Source organism: Athalia rosae, chromosome 1, assembly GCF_917208135.1.
Source record: "Athalia rosae chromosome 1, iyAthRosa1.1, whole genome shotgun sequence".
NCBI classification, from domain to species: Eukaryota; Metazoa; Arthropoda; class Insecta; order Hymenoptera; family Athaliidae; genus Athalia; species Athalia rosae.
This window is the reverse complement of record NC_064026.1, coordinates 7,392,833-7,410,774: the sequence shown is the minus strand read 5'-3', so window position 1 is coordinate 7,410,774 and position 17,942 is coordinate 7,392,833. Positions and strand designations below refer to the sequence as shown.

Genomic DNA, 17,942 nt, shown 5'->3' with positions numbered 1-17,942 from the left:
GGATGACTTTTCCTTGAAGAAATATATTTGGGGGAAGAAAGGAATTACGATTTTTTAAAGCTTAAGGTTTATTTCTTATATAAATTAATTTCAATGTAAATTCATTAATAACTATAGTGTTTTAAGCGAGTTGTATGATTTTTATTTTAACAGAATACGAATGAAGCGTATTAATGTAAGACAAACAAGACAAGTTAATGTGCTGTAAAAATTAGAACGAATTGTATTGGATACTGGGAATTGTTGACCCCTGTACTAAAATGATTACATTCCTCCGCCGTTATCGTTAGGAGATCTTATATCATCTATCTTCAGAATCATCTTGACCAGTTGCGTAGCAAGTAAGATTTGCTGCTGCTTGCTTTTCAAAGACTCGATCACATTCTGTACTTTCATATCTGAAATAATGAATGGCTCTTTGAAAATTTCTAGAAGCTACTCCTAAAGAAGCTATCAGGCAGTACATTCTTTTCAGAATCATCGTTCAATTTCATTTATGTATGCCCTAAAACAAGAGGATACTTTAATTTGAAACAGGTAAACGACTTACCAGTTGTGCCGCAGTTCATGCAGTCGATTCCTAGGCTAGAGTTGTTCTCCGCCAGCTGGCGGGCCTTGGCTTCGGCAAGAGCATCCACAGGAGACAATCCTGCGTTTTCTGCTAATGCCATGGGAATGGCTTCAAGTGCATCAGCAAAAGCACGGAATGCGTATTGCTCAAGGGTACTGATTTTGTCTGCGTGTGCAGCGCATGCTAATGCGCAAGATACTTCAGCTGCACCACCTCCGTACACTATTCTTTCGTCAGTAACGAGATTACGTACGGCACAAAGTGCGTCATGAATTGAACGTTTTGCTTCTTCAATTATCTGTAGGAAATAGCGATTTATTTCCATATTGTTTTTTTAGCTTCTGAGATTTTTCAACATCAATAGTCTTTAGAAGTTACAAAAACGTGTAACACATTCCAATCGGCAATTAATTTTGAACTCAATCAAATGCTGATAATTTGACTTGTGATGTTAATCTAGCAAGGTGTCTGGTCAGTAAGACGTATGGAATTGACATCACCGAAATTCTCCTTGCAACAAGTTTCACCTCATCTAGTACTGGCATAAAACTAAACTGCAGGGTCGCTAGCTGGGAAGAATGAACATTTTGAATTTTACTGTTAAGTAAATCAAACTCACCATTTTGTTGCCTCCACGAATGAAGATTGTCACCGCTCGAGAGTTCTTACACTCTTCGATGACAAGCATCCGGTCCTTTGTAGTACCGAACGACAAACCCCTGACAAGACCAGCATAACCAAGTTTGTCCGGTGTCAATTCTTCGAAACGTGGAACGATACGTCCACCAGTTGCGATAGCAATCAGCTAGGGTTTGATAATATTGATGGTAAACACTTATAATGAAATCAATTTCAGCTGATAAAAACTAAGGATTTGATTGTACAAAAATATAGAAAGAAACCCTCAGCTCTCATAATCATTGATCATTAGGGCCACTGCAACGGATAGGTCTCAAGCAGGTATGGGTCGAAATATCAGTCCTAAAATTATTTAAAGAGTATAATATACTTTTTAAATTAATCAATGGGCCGAGATAAAGCTCCATCCCATTGTTCTCACACCGCTACCCCCTTCTGTCGCATTTTCACATCATTGGGTTTCAAATTCTATCTCAATGAGTTTTGAAAATTCCTATAGTCCTATACTCGGTGGTAAGCAAGAGCTATCTCTATTTATAGGAATCGAAAGAAATTTTTCTAATTACCTCTATTTCAGGTCCACCGACCCATCTAACTGCAGGGAGTTGTTCCTGGAGCAAAAGATGATTGGCTTCGTCATCGAATCCCCACTGGCAGATGGCCAGTGTTGCTCCCGCTTGTTTCACTTGAGATACCATTTGAGTGAATTTCTCTTTCTCGTACTCACGTAATGCCCTGTAATCCTCTACGGAAGTTACATCCAGCTTATGTTTTGTCTTAGGTTTCGGTGGCTCAAACGGGCAGGTAAGAATCGCGAGCTTCACATTTTCCAGCCTCTACAACACACAGGTAAGATATCAGCTCATTAACATTGATCTAAAATATCACTGTCAGATGATATGTGATATTTCCTCTTGTGATAGATAGTTGTGTAATGTTCGTGACACAAAATCACCAATTTCAAGATAATATTCTTGTTTATGTTGCAAAATTAACTGAACAGATTTGCGCAATGCTATTGCACAAATAAAAGTAGGTTAATCATGCACTTTGATATAGCAAGGTGTCTGGTCAGGTAAGTACATCGAAAGCACTGCTGAAATTCTCCTTGCAACTAAATTGATGTTCAGATCAATACTCAAAATTGAAAGTAATTGTTCTTGCCCACACGCCCCTTGCATTTGTGTTAATCGGCCGAAATAAAAATTTCCGAGAAATTATGGATATTAAGTGAAACTTTTAATTCGTTAAAGTATAGAAAGTTGTGCGTGACAAATATAATTACCTTGGGCATTTGAGGATGGCTGAATTCTTTATCAATAACAACGCCGCGAACTAACATTGTGTCTTCCAAGCGCCCTCCGACTTTACCCTCAAGTTTGATTAACTCAAAATTAACATCTCTAGTTTTCAAGTCAGCAACGGCCATCACTGCATTCACAGCGATTTCTGCCATTTGTCGATGACACTTGTTAACGCTAGAGACAAAGTCAAATGAATTGTCTGAGGTCAATTCAGAAAGAAACATCTTTAATCTCAGAAGAATCTTGGATAATAAAACATGAAAACGACTTGTACTTACATTTTTGACCCAAGAGTAGTCATGGCAGTCTTAATTAGAGGTTCCAAGTTCTTGGGGTCAACTGGGAAACTCTCAGCAATGGTATCCAAGTGCTTGGTTGCACATTGAGCTGCTAACTCAAAACCATCTGCTATTCGAATTGGGTGGATTCCTTTGTCTAACAGCTGCTCAGCCTGTTCCATCAGTGCACCAGCCAAAACTAACATTGCATGAAGAAGAATAATTACTGTGTGTATTTTGTTGAGCACAAGCAAGAAATAATTGTATTTCAATCATACATCTGCATGTATGCAAAATATACTGGTGAGCTTTATAGAATGATAGTAACCAGAAATGTGGGAATCACATCAGTAAGTGCAGTGCTTCAAAAACAACTGCCCAATGGTTTAGAGTCCCATTTCAAAGTGAATTTTAATCTTGCATGGTTTTTATATAACATATGACTCTCTATGTAACTGAGAACTCACATGTCTCAACATGCTACATTTGAGTTTTGATAGTTGGTCTCTCATTCAACTCACCAACAACACCGGTAGTACCATCACCAATCTCATCATCCTGTGATTGAGAAAGCTGTACCATTAGCTTTGCGATTTCATGATCTACATCCATATTTTTGAGGATTGTGGCCCCATCGTTGGTCACAGTTACATCACCATCAGAGCTAACCATCATTTTGTCTAATCCTTTGGGACCCAAAGATGTTTTCAAGGTATTTGCAATGCTGCGAGCTGCCAGAATGTGAGACTATATATGAGAAAAAATTTTATAATTCAGAACAGTCCTAATAAGTGCAAAAATTTTTTCAAAGAAAATAGTCTGCATTTGTGAGAAACTCATCAGTAAGCGTGACTCATTAATCCAGTCACTCAATGGTTTAGGATCTCTATTGTTTAATTTTGCACATTTTGTTCATAAACCAGGCAAATTTGACAGTCAAAATTATCTGGGTCTCAATGTGCATTTGTGATTCATACCAAGTTAATTCTAAAGTAACATGAAATGGGAGTGAGAAACAAAAAAAGAATTATAAAATTAAAATGAAAATTACGACTTAGAATTTAAAGTTCGTGTTTCATATTTTGATTTAATGAATGGAACGCCATTCAACGCTCGACTGCACGGGTCTTGGTTCAAGAAAAATTCCTTATATGGTCAGAAGCCTATAGCTCTATTCGGGATGCACGTGCCCACGTAATTGATGCATTCGTCAAAAATTGAGGAAAACCTAATAACATTTCGAGTACCTAGACATCAGTGAAATATGCATCCATCAAAATAAGAATGCCAGAGTACCGGATCGCAATAAATATCAGGCGATTTTTCTGTATTTGATGGCGAAACCGGCCCAAAAACAGCACGTGACGCGCACAAAATTAAACATGTAAAGATAAAGAAATGTGATGGAGTTGCGAGAATTCGACTGATTCGAATGAATAAAATTATCTTCAATGTTGTAGGGATCATTTTTACATCAAGGGTCGCCGTGATAGAGGATATATGAACACGTACGACTTGGATCTCAAAACGTGCACGCCGTCTTACCTTGATCGCATCATTGCCGGTCAGGCGTTTCTGCCTATCCTGATCCCTGAGGATGACGAAGGGTCGCCCATACTCGTCAAAGGCGATTGAACCGGGGAAAGCCATCTTGAAAGTATTTTAAGTACAGCCCGTGTATTATTTTAATGCAACTTATATCGGATCACTGAACTTGTCTATGGGCGTACTGCCATTTTGTGGCAAACTGACGAGTCTCTTCTTCCTTCTGGAGGATTCCATGATGTGATCGCAAAATTTTTTTCAAGTTCCGGTGCAGCTATAGACTTTGCCATGGAGTCGCATCTTACCACGATGTGTTTTAGAACTCAAAGCATCGACCAATGTTTAAAGAGAATTGACCACAAGGGAGATTGGGAGGGAGAAGTGAATGAACCCTTTTTTGGGTTCAGTTCGAACGAGGGTTCGGAAGCGTGACGTATTCCGTCACAAAGATGGATAACATGGTGAAATGTCCATGAAATGTCAGATGTGATTCACGTCATTTTTTTTTTTGTTTAGAGAGAATGTAATTCAGAACCCTCACTACTATACAATCAGTGAATTATCAACAAAAGTAATCAGAACCTTATCAGTTATGTGATAATATATAATCAAAACTGAAATTTGTGTGCATTAAAGTCGGAGACCCTTCACATCTCCTAAACGCGTGTATGTTTGATACTTTCACTTAGTGAATCATATTCTATTTTAAATACCTTACAACACTCACCGTCATTCGGTTCTATTCGATTAATATTTTTAAAATATACTTCTGGAGCTGATCATAAACATAACCTGACAACTGCTGACAACTACATCTTTTCTATTACTAAACAGCTGGACTAATAATTCCTTCGCTATCCAAAAGCCATGTAGTTGAAATTGCATGGTGAGCTGAAAGAAGACGCATTTAAAAATAAAAATTGGAAGTGTGAATCCTTTTGCAAAACAATTTAATTAACAAAAACAGTGGAATATATAAAAATATCTGTATAGCATTTAGTCATGAAACTTATTTTGGTATATTAAAAGCAAAAATGGAATCAAGGGAAAGAAATGAAAATATCACCGACGTGCCTGACCATAATGTTGAATGGTCAAGATTTGGTCTTAACAATGGAGGAAGTCGAAGACCTGGTCGCAGGGATAACGAGGGTTATGAAGAATTTGGCCCTGAAATGTACCAGTCAACAGGAGCAAACGAACTATTTGCTCAAGAACATGTGAGTTGTCGATAGAGCTGGGACTGTGATAGTTCATACTTTAACTAATAAAGATATGCTGCAATATAAACTTGATAACTGTTTAACTGTGCTTCATTCTTACATTTAGAATTCAGATCCTTGGTGGAAATCCAATTTCTTCATATCACAGCCAGTGCTGTTCGGAACCTGGGATGGAGTTTTTACTTCCTGTCTAATAAATATTTTTGGGGTCATTGTATTTTTGAGATCTGGTTGGATTGTAGGGCAAGCAGGGATTTTGAATGCTGTACTCATCATTTTGTTTACTGGTGAGAATGAATAGTGAAATTCCTTCTATTACAGGTGGTAACATTTAATTTTATTCGTAGTATGCGTTGTACTTGTGACTGTTCTATCTGCTGTTGGGATCTGTGAAAGATGTCGTGTAGAGAGTGGAGGAGTCTACTTTTTACTATCCCACGTCTTAGGATCGCGATTTGGTGGATCTATTGGATTATTGTACTGTTTTGGACAGGTAAACTTATACCCTAAACTGAGACTGAGAGCAAAATAGTCTCATTAATATTATGAAAAATCAAGACGTGGATTCAAGTTTATTGAATAACAATAAACTAGGTCATCTCTTTGTTCACCAGGCTGTTGGATGCGCCTTGAACGTTTTGGGATTTGGTGAATCAATGGCCGGTCTAGTGAGACTTGAATCTACTTGGGCACAAAGGGGCTTTGCTGGTGCCGCTGTTATACTTTTGTCTGCAATTAATCTAGCTGGTGTTAAATGGGTCATCAAGTTGCAATTTATTCTATTGCTGATCCTTTTATTGGCAGGATTGGATTTTATGGTGGGCAGCTTTGTACATGATAACATTGGTAAGAGTAATTAAATTTAGAATGTTCAGGAGAGACAAATTACTTAAAAATCAGTAGAGAATAGTTACTCGTACAATCAATAATCATTGCAGATGCCGGTTTTGAGGGTTGGTTATCAGGAAACCTTGAAAAAAATATTTTTTCTAATTATGAAGATGGTTATAGTTGGTTCACAGTTTTTGGTGTATTTTTTCCCACCGTTACTGGTGTTTTGGCTGGAATAAATATGAGTGGCGACTTGCGACATCCGTCTAAAGATATACCTAATGGCACTCTATCAGCATTGGGGACTGGGTGAGTGTGAATAAATGCAAGCAGAAAACTGAATTAGTTTTGCATATCATAAATTGAAAATTATTCATTCCTTTCAGAACATTTCTCTACCTCTGTTTCTCATTATTTCTCGCTGCCACTTGTACTAGAGAAGCCTTGCTCAACAATTTCATGATTGCCTCTAAAGTATCAATAATACCAGTTTTGCTTCTGGCTGGATTGTACGTTTCTTCATTTAGTAGCTGCCTAGGTGCCATGTATGGTACACCAAGAGTACTGCAATCAATCGCGAGCCAAAATGTTATCCCAGGAATCAACTGTCTGCAAAGAGGAGTAAGTTTTTCGTAATAATCAAGATTTTAAGTGAAATATTCACAAAAAGTCAAATCATATAAAATTTTCTTCCAGAAAGGACCAAACAAAGTTCCCGTGTACGCAATGGTCGTAGTAGCAATTGTAACATGTGCGTTTATAGTGACCGGACAAATTAATACTTTGGCACCAATTGTGACGATGCCTTTCTTATTGACGTACGCATGCATGGATTATGCTTACTTTGCACTTGCCCAGACATTTGACTTGCAGCATATAAGAGAGCAGAGATTTCGTACTCAAACACCTACTTTTGATCGTGGCTATGGTGCAGCAAGTCAGGACGAATCTACAGATATCAATAATGATTTGGACAGTCTGTTTCCTGAGAGAATAAGACATAAAAATATAGCTGTCAGTTAACTGTCATTTGTATTATTTCGTGTATGCCAAGTTATTATTGATCATTAGAAAATGCTTTTGCTTATAGCGAAACCCAAGTGTCTCGGAAAGCACAAGCCAGGTGTCATCGCCAACAGCTGAAGAAATGGTAAATGTGACATTGAGACCACATATTCACAACAAATTGGGAAATTGGTACAGTCCTCTGTGTAATAGATGGGCTTCCCTAGTTGGGGTGAGTATTTTTGCAATATTCAACACCGCTCGTAATGCATTATGCATCATTTAATTAGTTATTCACTAAGTTTATATCTTTTTGTTCACTCTCATAGGCTCTCATAAAATTGGGGATCATGTTCTTGGTTCACTGGGGGTACGCCATAGCAAATATAGTTGTCGTATTTCTTGTATGGAGTTACGTTGGTCATGCCAATCCTGCTGTGAAACCGGGAATATCAGCTGAGTTCAAATTTTTCAAGTGGCTCAAGACTGCAATACTTAGGCTGATGGGGTGAGTTTTAAGCATGCTGTTCGTTCGAATTATAAATTTGTCAGCCTTGTCATTTATTTATTCTCTGCCTGATCTTTGTTCAATCTCACAAAAAGGAAAAGAGTATCCGATTACGAACAAATTGTGGTCACACCGAATCATCCTGGTGTACAAACATCATCCTCACAACTTAATGAAGAAAATGAAGATTTTGCTGGAAGACGGAGATATCATCAAACAGCGACTGTGACAGGCCATTATGTCAACATGGAATAGGAAAATGCAACCTTAACGGCAGTTATCTTACAGTATTGAGTACTTGCATTAACTTTTAATCTACTCTAATCCAGAAACAATGATTCAGTCGTGCATTTATGTCATAAGAAGATTTGGTAAAATACTCATCCGTAATGTGTTGATTTGTGACAACGATTTAGTAATCAACGAATGAAAATGGCAGCTAATCGTGAGCGGTTGACTCAGGCGTCAAAAAAGAATTCGTGTAAGTATTTTAATGATAAACATTACTGGCATAATGATTTCGTAAAATAATCGACTTATCACCTGCGCTTAGTTGATAGAGTAAAGGTTTAGTCATAAAGAATAGTTCGAGCATATTTCTATATGTTTTCAACTATCTGGTGATAGTAGTAGTTGAGACATATTTATACCGTACATAATACTGCCAAAGCTGTTATACAAAGAAGATACGTATGGATCATCAGTTGGGTCGAGGCGATAGTGGGAGAACCAATTAATAATTCATTTTACAATTTGATCGATCAAACCGTATTTTCCGAACTCAACTTGAAGTAGATTTTGATAATCATTTTCTACCTAAATTTAGGTATTTATGAAAACTATATGGGATGATGGATAGTAACACTCAACGCACAATATAAGAAAGTGTAAAGAACGATAAACATGTATTTATTCGACGTACAACGGAAGCTTTTGCTTTCAATTTTTAATTTACTTAATAGGGGCCAATTTGATTATGCATTAATTTTTTAATTTCATTACGTCGGTGGATTGAACCGGCGTTTATTTCAACATAACAGCCTGAAAAAAAACGAACAAAAGGTAAATACGAAGAATTGAATTATTCATATCACGATAAATGCGGTTGTGTGAATGTATATTTTTTTAACGAAAAGTTTGGGCTAGCTTTGATAATACGTAATATAAACTAATTATTTTCCATATATTTAATATCAGAGTGAAATTCCATATCTATACATTATGGAGTATAATATTTATAATAATGTATGTATTTATTGCTCTGTAAATAAATTCTAATTTATTTCTAACTCGATTTGTTTTTTCCAAATACATGGGAACTGCACATAAATAGGCGTTTATATAGAATGACCTCCATCAAAGTGCAGCTGTGAAATTAATTACAGGAGTATCTTCACCTCTTAAGAATGTTGCACAAAATTTGTCGGTATTCGCCGAGTAACGATATCTCCCGTTCTTTTAGATGTGCGGACGGCTGTTGAAAACTTCATTTGCTTCATCAGCTCAAGTCTTTGATCTATTTTCGGAATAATGAGATAACAGGTCGGCAGGTTTTTCTGACAACAATCTGGAAAACCTTTCTTACTGTGGAAAAAATAAATAAATGGAAGTAACCAATAAGCTTGGATGAGCATGAAAAGAAATTCAGGTATAATAATCTTTCTCAGAGGTCCAGCTTCAATTTTCCGAGAAAATAATAACCATTACGAAGACCACTTTCTACATTTTATGATGATGGTATTATGCTTTATGCAGCTACATTGAAATTTCATTGGCAAATTTTTTTTTTTTCAAGAACGCTGCTCCTGACGCGTTTACAGCATATATTATATTTAATGCTTCGTGCACACTCCACAGGTATGTATATCGTATGGACAGATTACTAGCATTGCACGCACGCGCTACATTATAATACTCGTCTATAATTTATATTTTCATTTGTTGAAGAATTTTATATTCAAGACCATGCGAATAATTTTCGTATGTTTTCATTACTACATTTATTTCAAAAGACAAGTTGGGAGAAAAATTGTCACATTCGGATCTCATTCTACGAGCATTGCACGCGCGCTTCGCATTTGGTTTCGTTCGTTTTTTAAATTTTTGTCCCGTAGTTTTTTTCAATTCCACATCATTATATTTCATACACGTGTTGAAAGTTTTTCTTGCCAATTTATGAATTTTTCCCATCAAGATATCCGGTGGATTACCCCGATCAAAATACATGAAAATAACATATGAACCCTGGTGAAAAAATGTTGATTTTTTGGCCAAAACTGAAGTATTTCTAAAATCGATCAAAAGACACTTTTCTTACGTATTTTGACCCCAGGAATCCGAATCTGGAAGAAAAATTGATCTATCTGAAAAATTGACCGAGTTATCGCCAATTTTCAGCTTTTTGGGGTCGAAAATAAAAAATTGATTTTTTAGTCTATCTCAATGTAATTTGGGCTCAGGAATCCGAATCCGAAAGTTAAATTGATCTATCTGCAAAAATGACCGAGTTATCCCCATTTTTTCGCGTTTTTTGGCATAAATTTGAGGAAATCTCGAAGGGAAAAAATCGTAGCTCAATTTGGATAACGGATTCGTGTTCCTGAGGTCAAAATACATAAGAAAAGTGCCATACGATCAATTTTTAAAAATAAAAATTTTTGGCCAAAATTTGAAAAAATCGTAAGGGGTACCCCTTGGAAAAATCTCAGATTTTGGCCAAAAATTTTTATTTTTAAAAATTGATCGTATGGCACTTTTCTTATGTATTTTGACCTCAGGAACACGAATCCGTTAAGTAAATTGAGCTACGATTTTTTCTAATCGAGATATCTCAATTTTTCTGCTCCAAAAAGTGAAAAATTGGCGATAACTCGATCAATTTTATAGATAGACCAATTTGACTTGTGAATTCGGATTCCTGAGATCAAAATACATAAAAATAGCATATAAAATAAAATATTTTTTTTCTGACCCAAAATCGAAAATTTTCCAAGGGGTTTACCGGCACTATTCGTATAAATAATGACATTTATAGTGATTATTGCCATTAACATACGTGATTGGCTTGAGTACATTTCTAATCATATGAGTTCGAGTGAACAATCGTTTTTTAATAGAAGAGCTGTATAGCTATTCTACGTATAGAGGGGTGGGTGAGACGGGTGAACACGAGATTCATGTGCCTAGCAGTGAAATGTAAATTCGCGATCTTCGCGCTCGCCGAGTGTCTATGAAGCGAAGAGTAGCGCGCCCACCAGTGGGGCGAAGAGATTCATGAATAATTTAGTATAGTAAATGGCGACGTGCTTGTAGATTCTTTATATGTATTTTTACCTTCACGCACGTACTTAGTATATATATAAGATGAAAATGATGTTCGTATACATATATGTACATTGTACATGTATAAGTATGGGCGGGTATATAACCATACCGCACAATGTGCAATATAGGTATTCTATATCCGCTCATACCACCGTAACTATGAGACGATCGTATAATTTCTACCGAATCCTTTCCCTTATCCAAAATCACACCCCCTACAGGCTGTCCTGCCCGTACAAAATAATATACCGATCTCACATTGCGTCTTACAATTAGTAACATTATAGGTTTAAAAGTAATCGAATATCATTTGCATAAATTAACGCCTATGTCTATAGAGTGACCGATGCTCTCTTCGCCGTTGCGAAATACCCTGTGGCATTTGCGTCCTCTTCTTCACTTCTTACGTGACGCATGCTCAGGCATTGAATCGTTGGTACGTCAAAGAATTGTAAAAATATTGCATCAAATTTCAATATGCATGTGATGATGATGATTGTGAAATGTCAAGTATTGTGGTTTGAAATTTTCAACACCTTGATGATTTTTCATAAATTTGCGAGTTTTTTCTCGCATTTTGAGGTTTCATTTTGATTTATCAATTCTTGAGTAGACCCACCAGCCTCAGCGCTTATTCATGAGCTAGAATCTTAGCTGGGACTGTGAAAAATAACATGATTATTTTCATCTGAGAATCACGCATGCAATCATAACGCTGGCCTGCAGTGTATGCATAACAGGTTTTTTGGGCTTTGCACTTATCCCACTATTTGCGCAGAAATCGGCGATATAAGGATAATAAAAGAATAACATTTTCCGTTGTATGCCTCGATCGGTCGAGCTTCCCTTTTTCCTCTTCCCCGTGTAGCTGCTATTTCCCTTCTAATACCCATTTCTCCCTGCGTCACCGCCCCCGTTGCTGCCTGGTTTCTCGGTTCCTCATCCGCTTTGCTTCCTGCTTATACTCGGGGCTTTTATTTATTCACGGGATATCTCTCTGGAAAAAAACGCTTAGTAACTTTATTTTTATACACATATACATTTTTGTTTCTTTTTCCACCTCTTGTTTTTTTTTGCTACCCACATTTTTCCCCCTCGAGAAACGAAATTAGTTATAAACTGGTTAATATACAATATTCATAAATTTCACGATACAAATAAGTTTTTCTTTGATTCTCTTTTTTCTCTCAATTTCTCAACTATGCATATGATATTACGTTTTATCGTAAAAATTACATATTTGTTGCAATTGAATATTTTATTATTTTACCCCAATGTGCAGGTGTCGCGATGATTAATAACCACACAATTATTGCCATTCGCGCGAAGCAAAGATTTGCGGTGGCCGCACATAAATCCGATGAAAAGTATATTGGATTTTTGTTTTTTCTCGTCGTTTCCGACACTAAAATCCGATTAGCGACTGCCTCGCGTATAATTCAAATATTTTCCATTGTTTTGACATACATATACCTGAGTAGGTATATGAAGCTTTCAGTCTACGCTCTCAACGCGATGACGACGCTTTTCCAGGGCATTTGCTCTAAGCCGATCGCAAAAGCTTAAGCCGGAAGATACACGTCACACCTTGAAAACTGTTCGATATAACATACAGACAAGATCCCTTGCGGGTTGTCCATACGTTAACATAGTTTGACCAACACCTAAGTCCTTCCTCCAGATATAGTGCAGGTAAACATTTGCCCAATCTCCTGCACTGTATACGCCCCACATAATCAATAGTTCGACCGTCAACATGTAATTTCGTGCCGTTCTCAATCACCTAATACTAAAACTGACGATGAGCGGGGAGAGCGAAGAGGACCTAATCAATTTATAATATCCTTGATACACGCTAACGATTCGCTGGAAAAGCTCAAAACGCAATGCAACACGCATAACGTCAAAATCGCGACACGTTCGACGAATATCTGACGTATACACAACGATCGTCAGGGGTGGTTTTCCGGGTTTTAAATTTCTCACAATTACCGCGGTTATACCACGTCAGATTGATGAACGCACACGGGCCATATATCGCGTACCGCATGATGCGGTGGTTTTTAGTTAACTTCTCGTCGCGAAAGACAAATAATCGTATGATATGTGCCGCCGTATGTGCCGTGATTATATTCGTGATGGAAATGGTCCTTGTTCATGGTCTCGCTTCTGTGCCTACATATTGTATACCTGTACCTGTGTACCTATACAGTTATGCATATACCTATGTGTATACATACCGAAATGGTGAGACCATATACATTTCATTAGGTAATGAATATGCATTGTCGGTGTTCTAGGTAAGCTCCCATACGTATATATAAGTATATACGAGCCGTTGATTTCCTATTACGGAACGGGCCGCCGTATACCTATATTCGTACTGCGGCGAGCGGTAGAAAATATCCCTCTCGTCTCGGTCACTGTACCATTATGATACCAACGAAATTTTCATTTCAAAATTTACATGCCCACACCCGAAAGTCACGTATAAGTGTGTTAACTTTGGACTCCGCTCGAACTCCCGATTCTGCAAGAAGGTATTTTTCGAACCGGAAATTGGGGTGTATCGCCACCGGAGATTTCACTTCACCGGAAAATTTAACGCGATCATCCGAATGACCGAAAAATCTCTAATCGGAATAATCCGAAATTTCATGCGTCCGGAGTGGACAGTGTCATGTGTAATAATCAGGCCATCGTATCTCGAAAACTGTGCAATGAAATCGGATGAATTTTGTAATATCTAAGGAGAGTTCTCGTGCGGGGGTCTTATATGCGAAATTTCGTCGAGATCTGTGCGATAATGACCCGTTAACACGCGTACCGATTCGTAGAGATTTACCGTATGGATAAAGGTTTATGAATTTAGTACTTTGCGGGCTGAACTGACGAGCTATCTTAGTACAATCCGAGATAGTGGAGTTTACAGCGTCCCCGCGGATTACACACTGGATTCATGCCAAACCCGCCACCCAATTTCTCGACTTAACTAACCATTTTATACCGAACGTAGTTTTCTTCGCCATTATAAATTCCGCAGATGTTAGAGTTTATCGGCCGTTGGGGTTGACGTCTGGTAATTTTATGTAATAGCAGATAAATCGAGGATTCGGTAACAAAAAAAGACACACGTACGTACGGTGCAGTAAATAATTGCGATGCGTAGCGATAATACAGACAAATTATTTATTTCAACTCGCCGAAACGCGTGGATTCGTTTTTTCACGCCCACTCATGAGTCACTTTTACATGCTTTCACATCATATCGCGAAAAGTGTGTCCGAAAAATGGTGGTTCGCTATTTATCTCAATTCCACCGGAAATGCCCTAGGGATTTTCCAGGTCGGATATTTTCGTGTACACATGAGAAATGTGGCAATTGAAAATTGAAAATTAACGAACTTGATGAATGCCGTATGAACAATTCCGTGTCAACGTTATTGGCGATGACTGATTGCGTACCGCATAAGGTTTATTCCATCGATTCATAGCTGCATGTATTTGAGTGAGCTTTTCTCTTTTTTATGAATCTAAAATTTTTCCCTCCCTTTTTCATTCATTTTCCAATTACTGCATGCCTAACGCTGTGTTCCACCTGGGCATTGTTTCTCTCCGGGTGTGCGTGTACGTGTACGTCGGTGCAAAAATTAATTCAACGAAAATCGAATTACTTATTCAATATAAACGCGTTTTCTACCGTGCGTATTCAACCTCCGCGATCCCAATAATCTCTCGGTATATTAATTGCATGATTCGCGGCGAGCTCGTGTGCGCGCGAATCGATAAAATCTTCCTTTTTTTCACATCAAATATCGAAATCTCTATAAATTTGTACGACAACAAAGTTATCGCAATCAGTCACGTATATTCCATTACACGTATCACTTTCTCTACATCTAACAACGTTCTATCCACGACGTATGTACAATGATTTGTGGAAAAAAATAGGTACGAATACATAAGTTCGTGGCACAAGCACAGCGATAAACCTTCGGTCATGCGAACGTCGCACAAGAAATTTTGAGATGGATAGTTTGCGTTCGATCAACGAACAGCTAACACCGTCAGACCGTGCAATACGGTACCTCGCAATTATTTACCTATCGTAATATCTGCAGATCGGTCAAGTACGGCGAACCGATTTCTACGAATCGGCGATTCAGGATGCTTCGTTTGAAGTCGATAAAATTGAAATCAATTGACTCGTTCTCTGATTCTCGATAAATATCGTCACGATGATAACTGATAATAATTAATGCACAATTCGGTCCTGATGAGTATCGCTCGGTAAATCGCGTGTTCCCATTACTAATGATTTAAATGAAAATTAGCGATAATATTATTGGTTCAAATAGTTTGTTTAAACTTGCGCTCCGCGGCCGTTGAAATCGCAAGCACTTGTAGGCTTGACGTATTGGATGGCACGCCGGTATAGTTGGATAAGTTTAAATCGGGGTTAACGGCGCTCCGGTATTCGGGGGTTGAGTTGAGTCGGTCCAGTCCTGGTTGACAGCGACGCGAGGGTGGCGCTGGTGGGGGAAACCACCCTCGCTTCGAAAGTTCAGTTCGCGCTCAGCCTCCGACGTGTATTCACGGACGGGCGTCCAGCCGGAGGGTCGAGGGGCTGTCTTTGAGGGGTAAGCTTCTGGAAACTAACTGGAAATAAGGGGGAAAATTTTTTCTTTCCAAGCGTATCAGCCAAAATCGATGTATCGAGGTTTTAATAAAGAAAAAAAAAAATCAATCGAATCACTAACGATAAATTACACCTCGACTTACCATTAAAACGAAAAGAAATAGGAAAAAGAAAACCACGTGCCCTCGGTGTTTCGCCCAGAGTTAAAAATTGGAAAATTATTGTGTTGGTATCATAGTGTTCGTTGTCCATTTACAGATGTATTATTTGTTTGTTGGAATTATGTTAGCCCGTGTGAATTTTCATTGAAAAGATTTTCTCATGCCACGATTAGAGTTTTTGACAAAAAATTTCTTCGATTAAGTTGGGAATCGAAGCACGATAAGGATCGAAAAAGATATCAGATTATATGCAAAAAGACAAACACTTCGTGGAGGTTCGCATGTATTTGACACACACCCGTACAGAGTTTTGAATATTTTTTGAGTATTTTTTCGCGTCCTTTTGTCGTCGACCAGTGAATATGAATTCAAAAAAAAAAGGATCCGTTTGCTGATCGTTTATAATTCACAAGGCGACCCTCGCTTCAAGTACGACACGTTTGACCCCAAATTATCAATTTGAAATATTTAGTACAACCGTCGTTCAACGATCGTACGCACATTTTTCGAATAATATTTCAAATTTATTTCTTCCACATCCTCCCTTTTTTTTATCTCTCTTTTCCTAGCGACCCTTTCTCAACGATCTCACATACATACGTTAATTTCCCCTTATTAATTACCACTGTGGTAATTCCTCCTGAAACGAGTCGTGGAACGTGCGAATTCTCATAACTTACACATGTCGAGATGAGCACGTAAAACCAACAAAAAAAAAGGATCTTCACGCGCAACTGATAATCGCCATCCGACGTGATAATAACCGTAGCTCCACGTTCGATCTTCTGATAGTTTTCAAAGTTTTCTCATAAAGTTCGTATTCGAATATACGCTAATATATAATCGAGTAACCATAAGTTACGAGGTATCTCCTATACAGCGAAACTTGGCAAGTATATAATATTATAACCAGATATTAAGTTCGATAAATACTGCACGTATAGCAGCGTAGTGGTTGCAGTGTTTACGATTAGCCGGCTGCAATAGCAAGAGCAGTTTCCGCGCGTGTAAAAAGTTTCGGCCGGTATGCAGGGGCATGCATGGGTATACAATATACGTATGTATGCATTTGTAGTGATTATATAGCTGTGGGGAGAATAATGAGAAGGCAGAAGAGACTCCGTAGTCATAGGAGACTATAACCACCGGTATCAGGGATATTATAGCTGTTTCAGTCGGCTTGAATAGCTCCTAGCGATCTACGTGAACGTATGATATCTGCTACATACCTAACTATATCTCTGCGGTAACGTAACTGTCGTATTTACTAACAGTATAGCTGAAAGCGTATTGGATGTGTGAGACGTGGGGCGGCATATTCGTTGTATTTATTGCGGCAGCTATCTCCTCCGTATGTATGGTAAGGCGCGTTCGTAGTAACGGCATATACGGACCTGTAGTATCGTCGTAGTACGTAACGCCGCGTCGGACGAGTTTCTGAATGAAACCCACTACTTGCCCTCGCGCTGGTATTACTTCTGATTCGATATCAGAGTTACGCGGCCATTCAAACTTTGCAAGAATCGAACCAGCAGAGCTAACGCCTGAAGTTTTATTTGCGTATACGTATGCGGAAAAAGTGATCGTACGTCGTGGAAAAATGTGTGCGATTTTAAAAGTGTTGAAAAAAATGCAAAGAGTGATTTGGCAAGAAGACGAGGAAGAAAATATTAGGTATACGTTGGATTATACGATTTACGTGGAATTCGAATTTTGGAATAGCTTTTGAACGAGCTTCTTTCCTCATCGAATCCCCCACTTATTAACTCTACTCTTTTTCTCTTTTTTCGATTCGATCGATTGAGGGAGAGAAGAAAATAATTTCTTTACTCGGCCGCGACCGAAAGCAAAGATCGGAAAAGTGAACGTACCGCAAGTCCAAACAGGCTAACCATATTGTTTTTCGTTTGAACT

The 17,942-nt window shown here is 38.1% G+C and overlaps 3 protein-coding genes across 7 annotated transcripts in view; 2 read left to right on the top strand and 1 right to left on the bottom strand.

Moving 5' to 3' along the window:
* Window positions 1-119: 119 nt before the first annotated feature.
* LOC105686096 (T-complex protein 1 subunit epsilon) lies at window positions 120-4,562 on the bottom strand. The gene is made up of 8 exons (XM_012400705.2): window positions 4,338-4,562; window positions 3,314-3,539; window positions 2,793-2,991; window positions 2,496-2,688; window positions 1,777-2,046; window positions 1,191-1,376; window positions 551-869; window positions 120-398 (listed from the first exon to the last, which is right to left on the bottom strand). Exons 1-8 carry the CDS (start codon window positions 4,440-4,442, stop codon window positions 265-267), a joined length of 1,632 nt encoding a protein of 543 aa, XP_012256128.1. The 5' UTR covers window positions 4,443-4,562; the 3' UTR covers window positions 120-264.
* Window positions 4,563-4,735: 173 nt separating this feature from the next.
* LOC105686120 (solute carrier family 12 member 8) lies at window positions 4,736-9,193 on the top strand. 3 transcript variants are annotated; one of them, XM_048658138.1, is made up of 11 exons: window positions 4,736-4,908; window positions 5,367-5,557; window positions 5,667-5,847; window positions 5,908-6,053; window positions 6,175-6,406; window positions 6,499-6,700; window positions 6,778-7,012; window positions 7,088-7,405; window positions 7,482-7,628; window positions 7,726-7,904; window positions 8,000-9,193. In XM_048658138.1, exons 2-11 carry the CDS (start codon window positions 5,372-5,374, stop codon window positions 8,157-8,159), a joined length of 1,986 nt encoding a protein of 661 aa, XP_048514095.1. In that variant the 5' UTR covers window positions 4,736-4,908; window positions 5,367-5,371; the 3' UTR covers window positions 8,160-9,193. The 3 variants fall into 3 exon arrangements, with proteins under 3 accessions (XP_048514095.1, XP_048514092.1, XP_012256165.2); XM_048658135.1 differs by having other exon boundaries at window positions 4,736-5,003; XM_012400742.4 differs by having other exon boundaries at window positions 4,737-5,557.
* A 6,250-nt stretch (window positions 9,194-15,443) lies between these two features.
* LOC105685933 (Down syndrome cell adhesion molecule-like protein Dscam2) overlaps window positions 15,444-17,942 on the top strand; it is a 123,108-nt gene continuing 120,609 nt past the window's right edge. For 2 of the 3 annotated variants that reach the window (XM_048653361.1, XM_048653364.1), the window contains exon 1: window positions 15,726-15,868. The gene's annotated coding sequence lies outside the window, so the exon portion shown is untranslated. Of the gene's footprint in view, window positions 15,869-17,942 lie in introns of all 3 variants that reach the window. The other variant, XM_048653375.1, reaches the window with a different exon arrangement.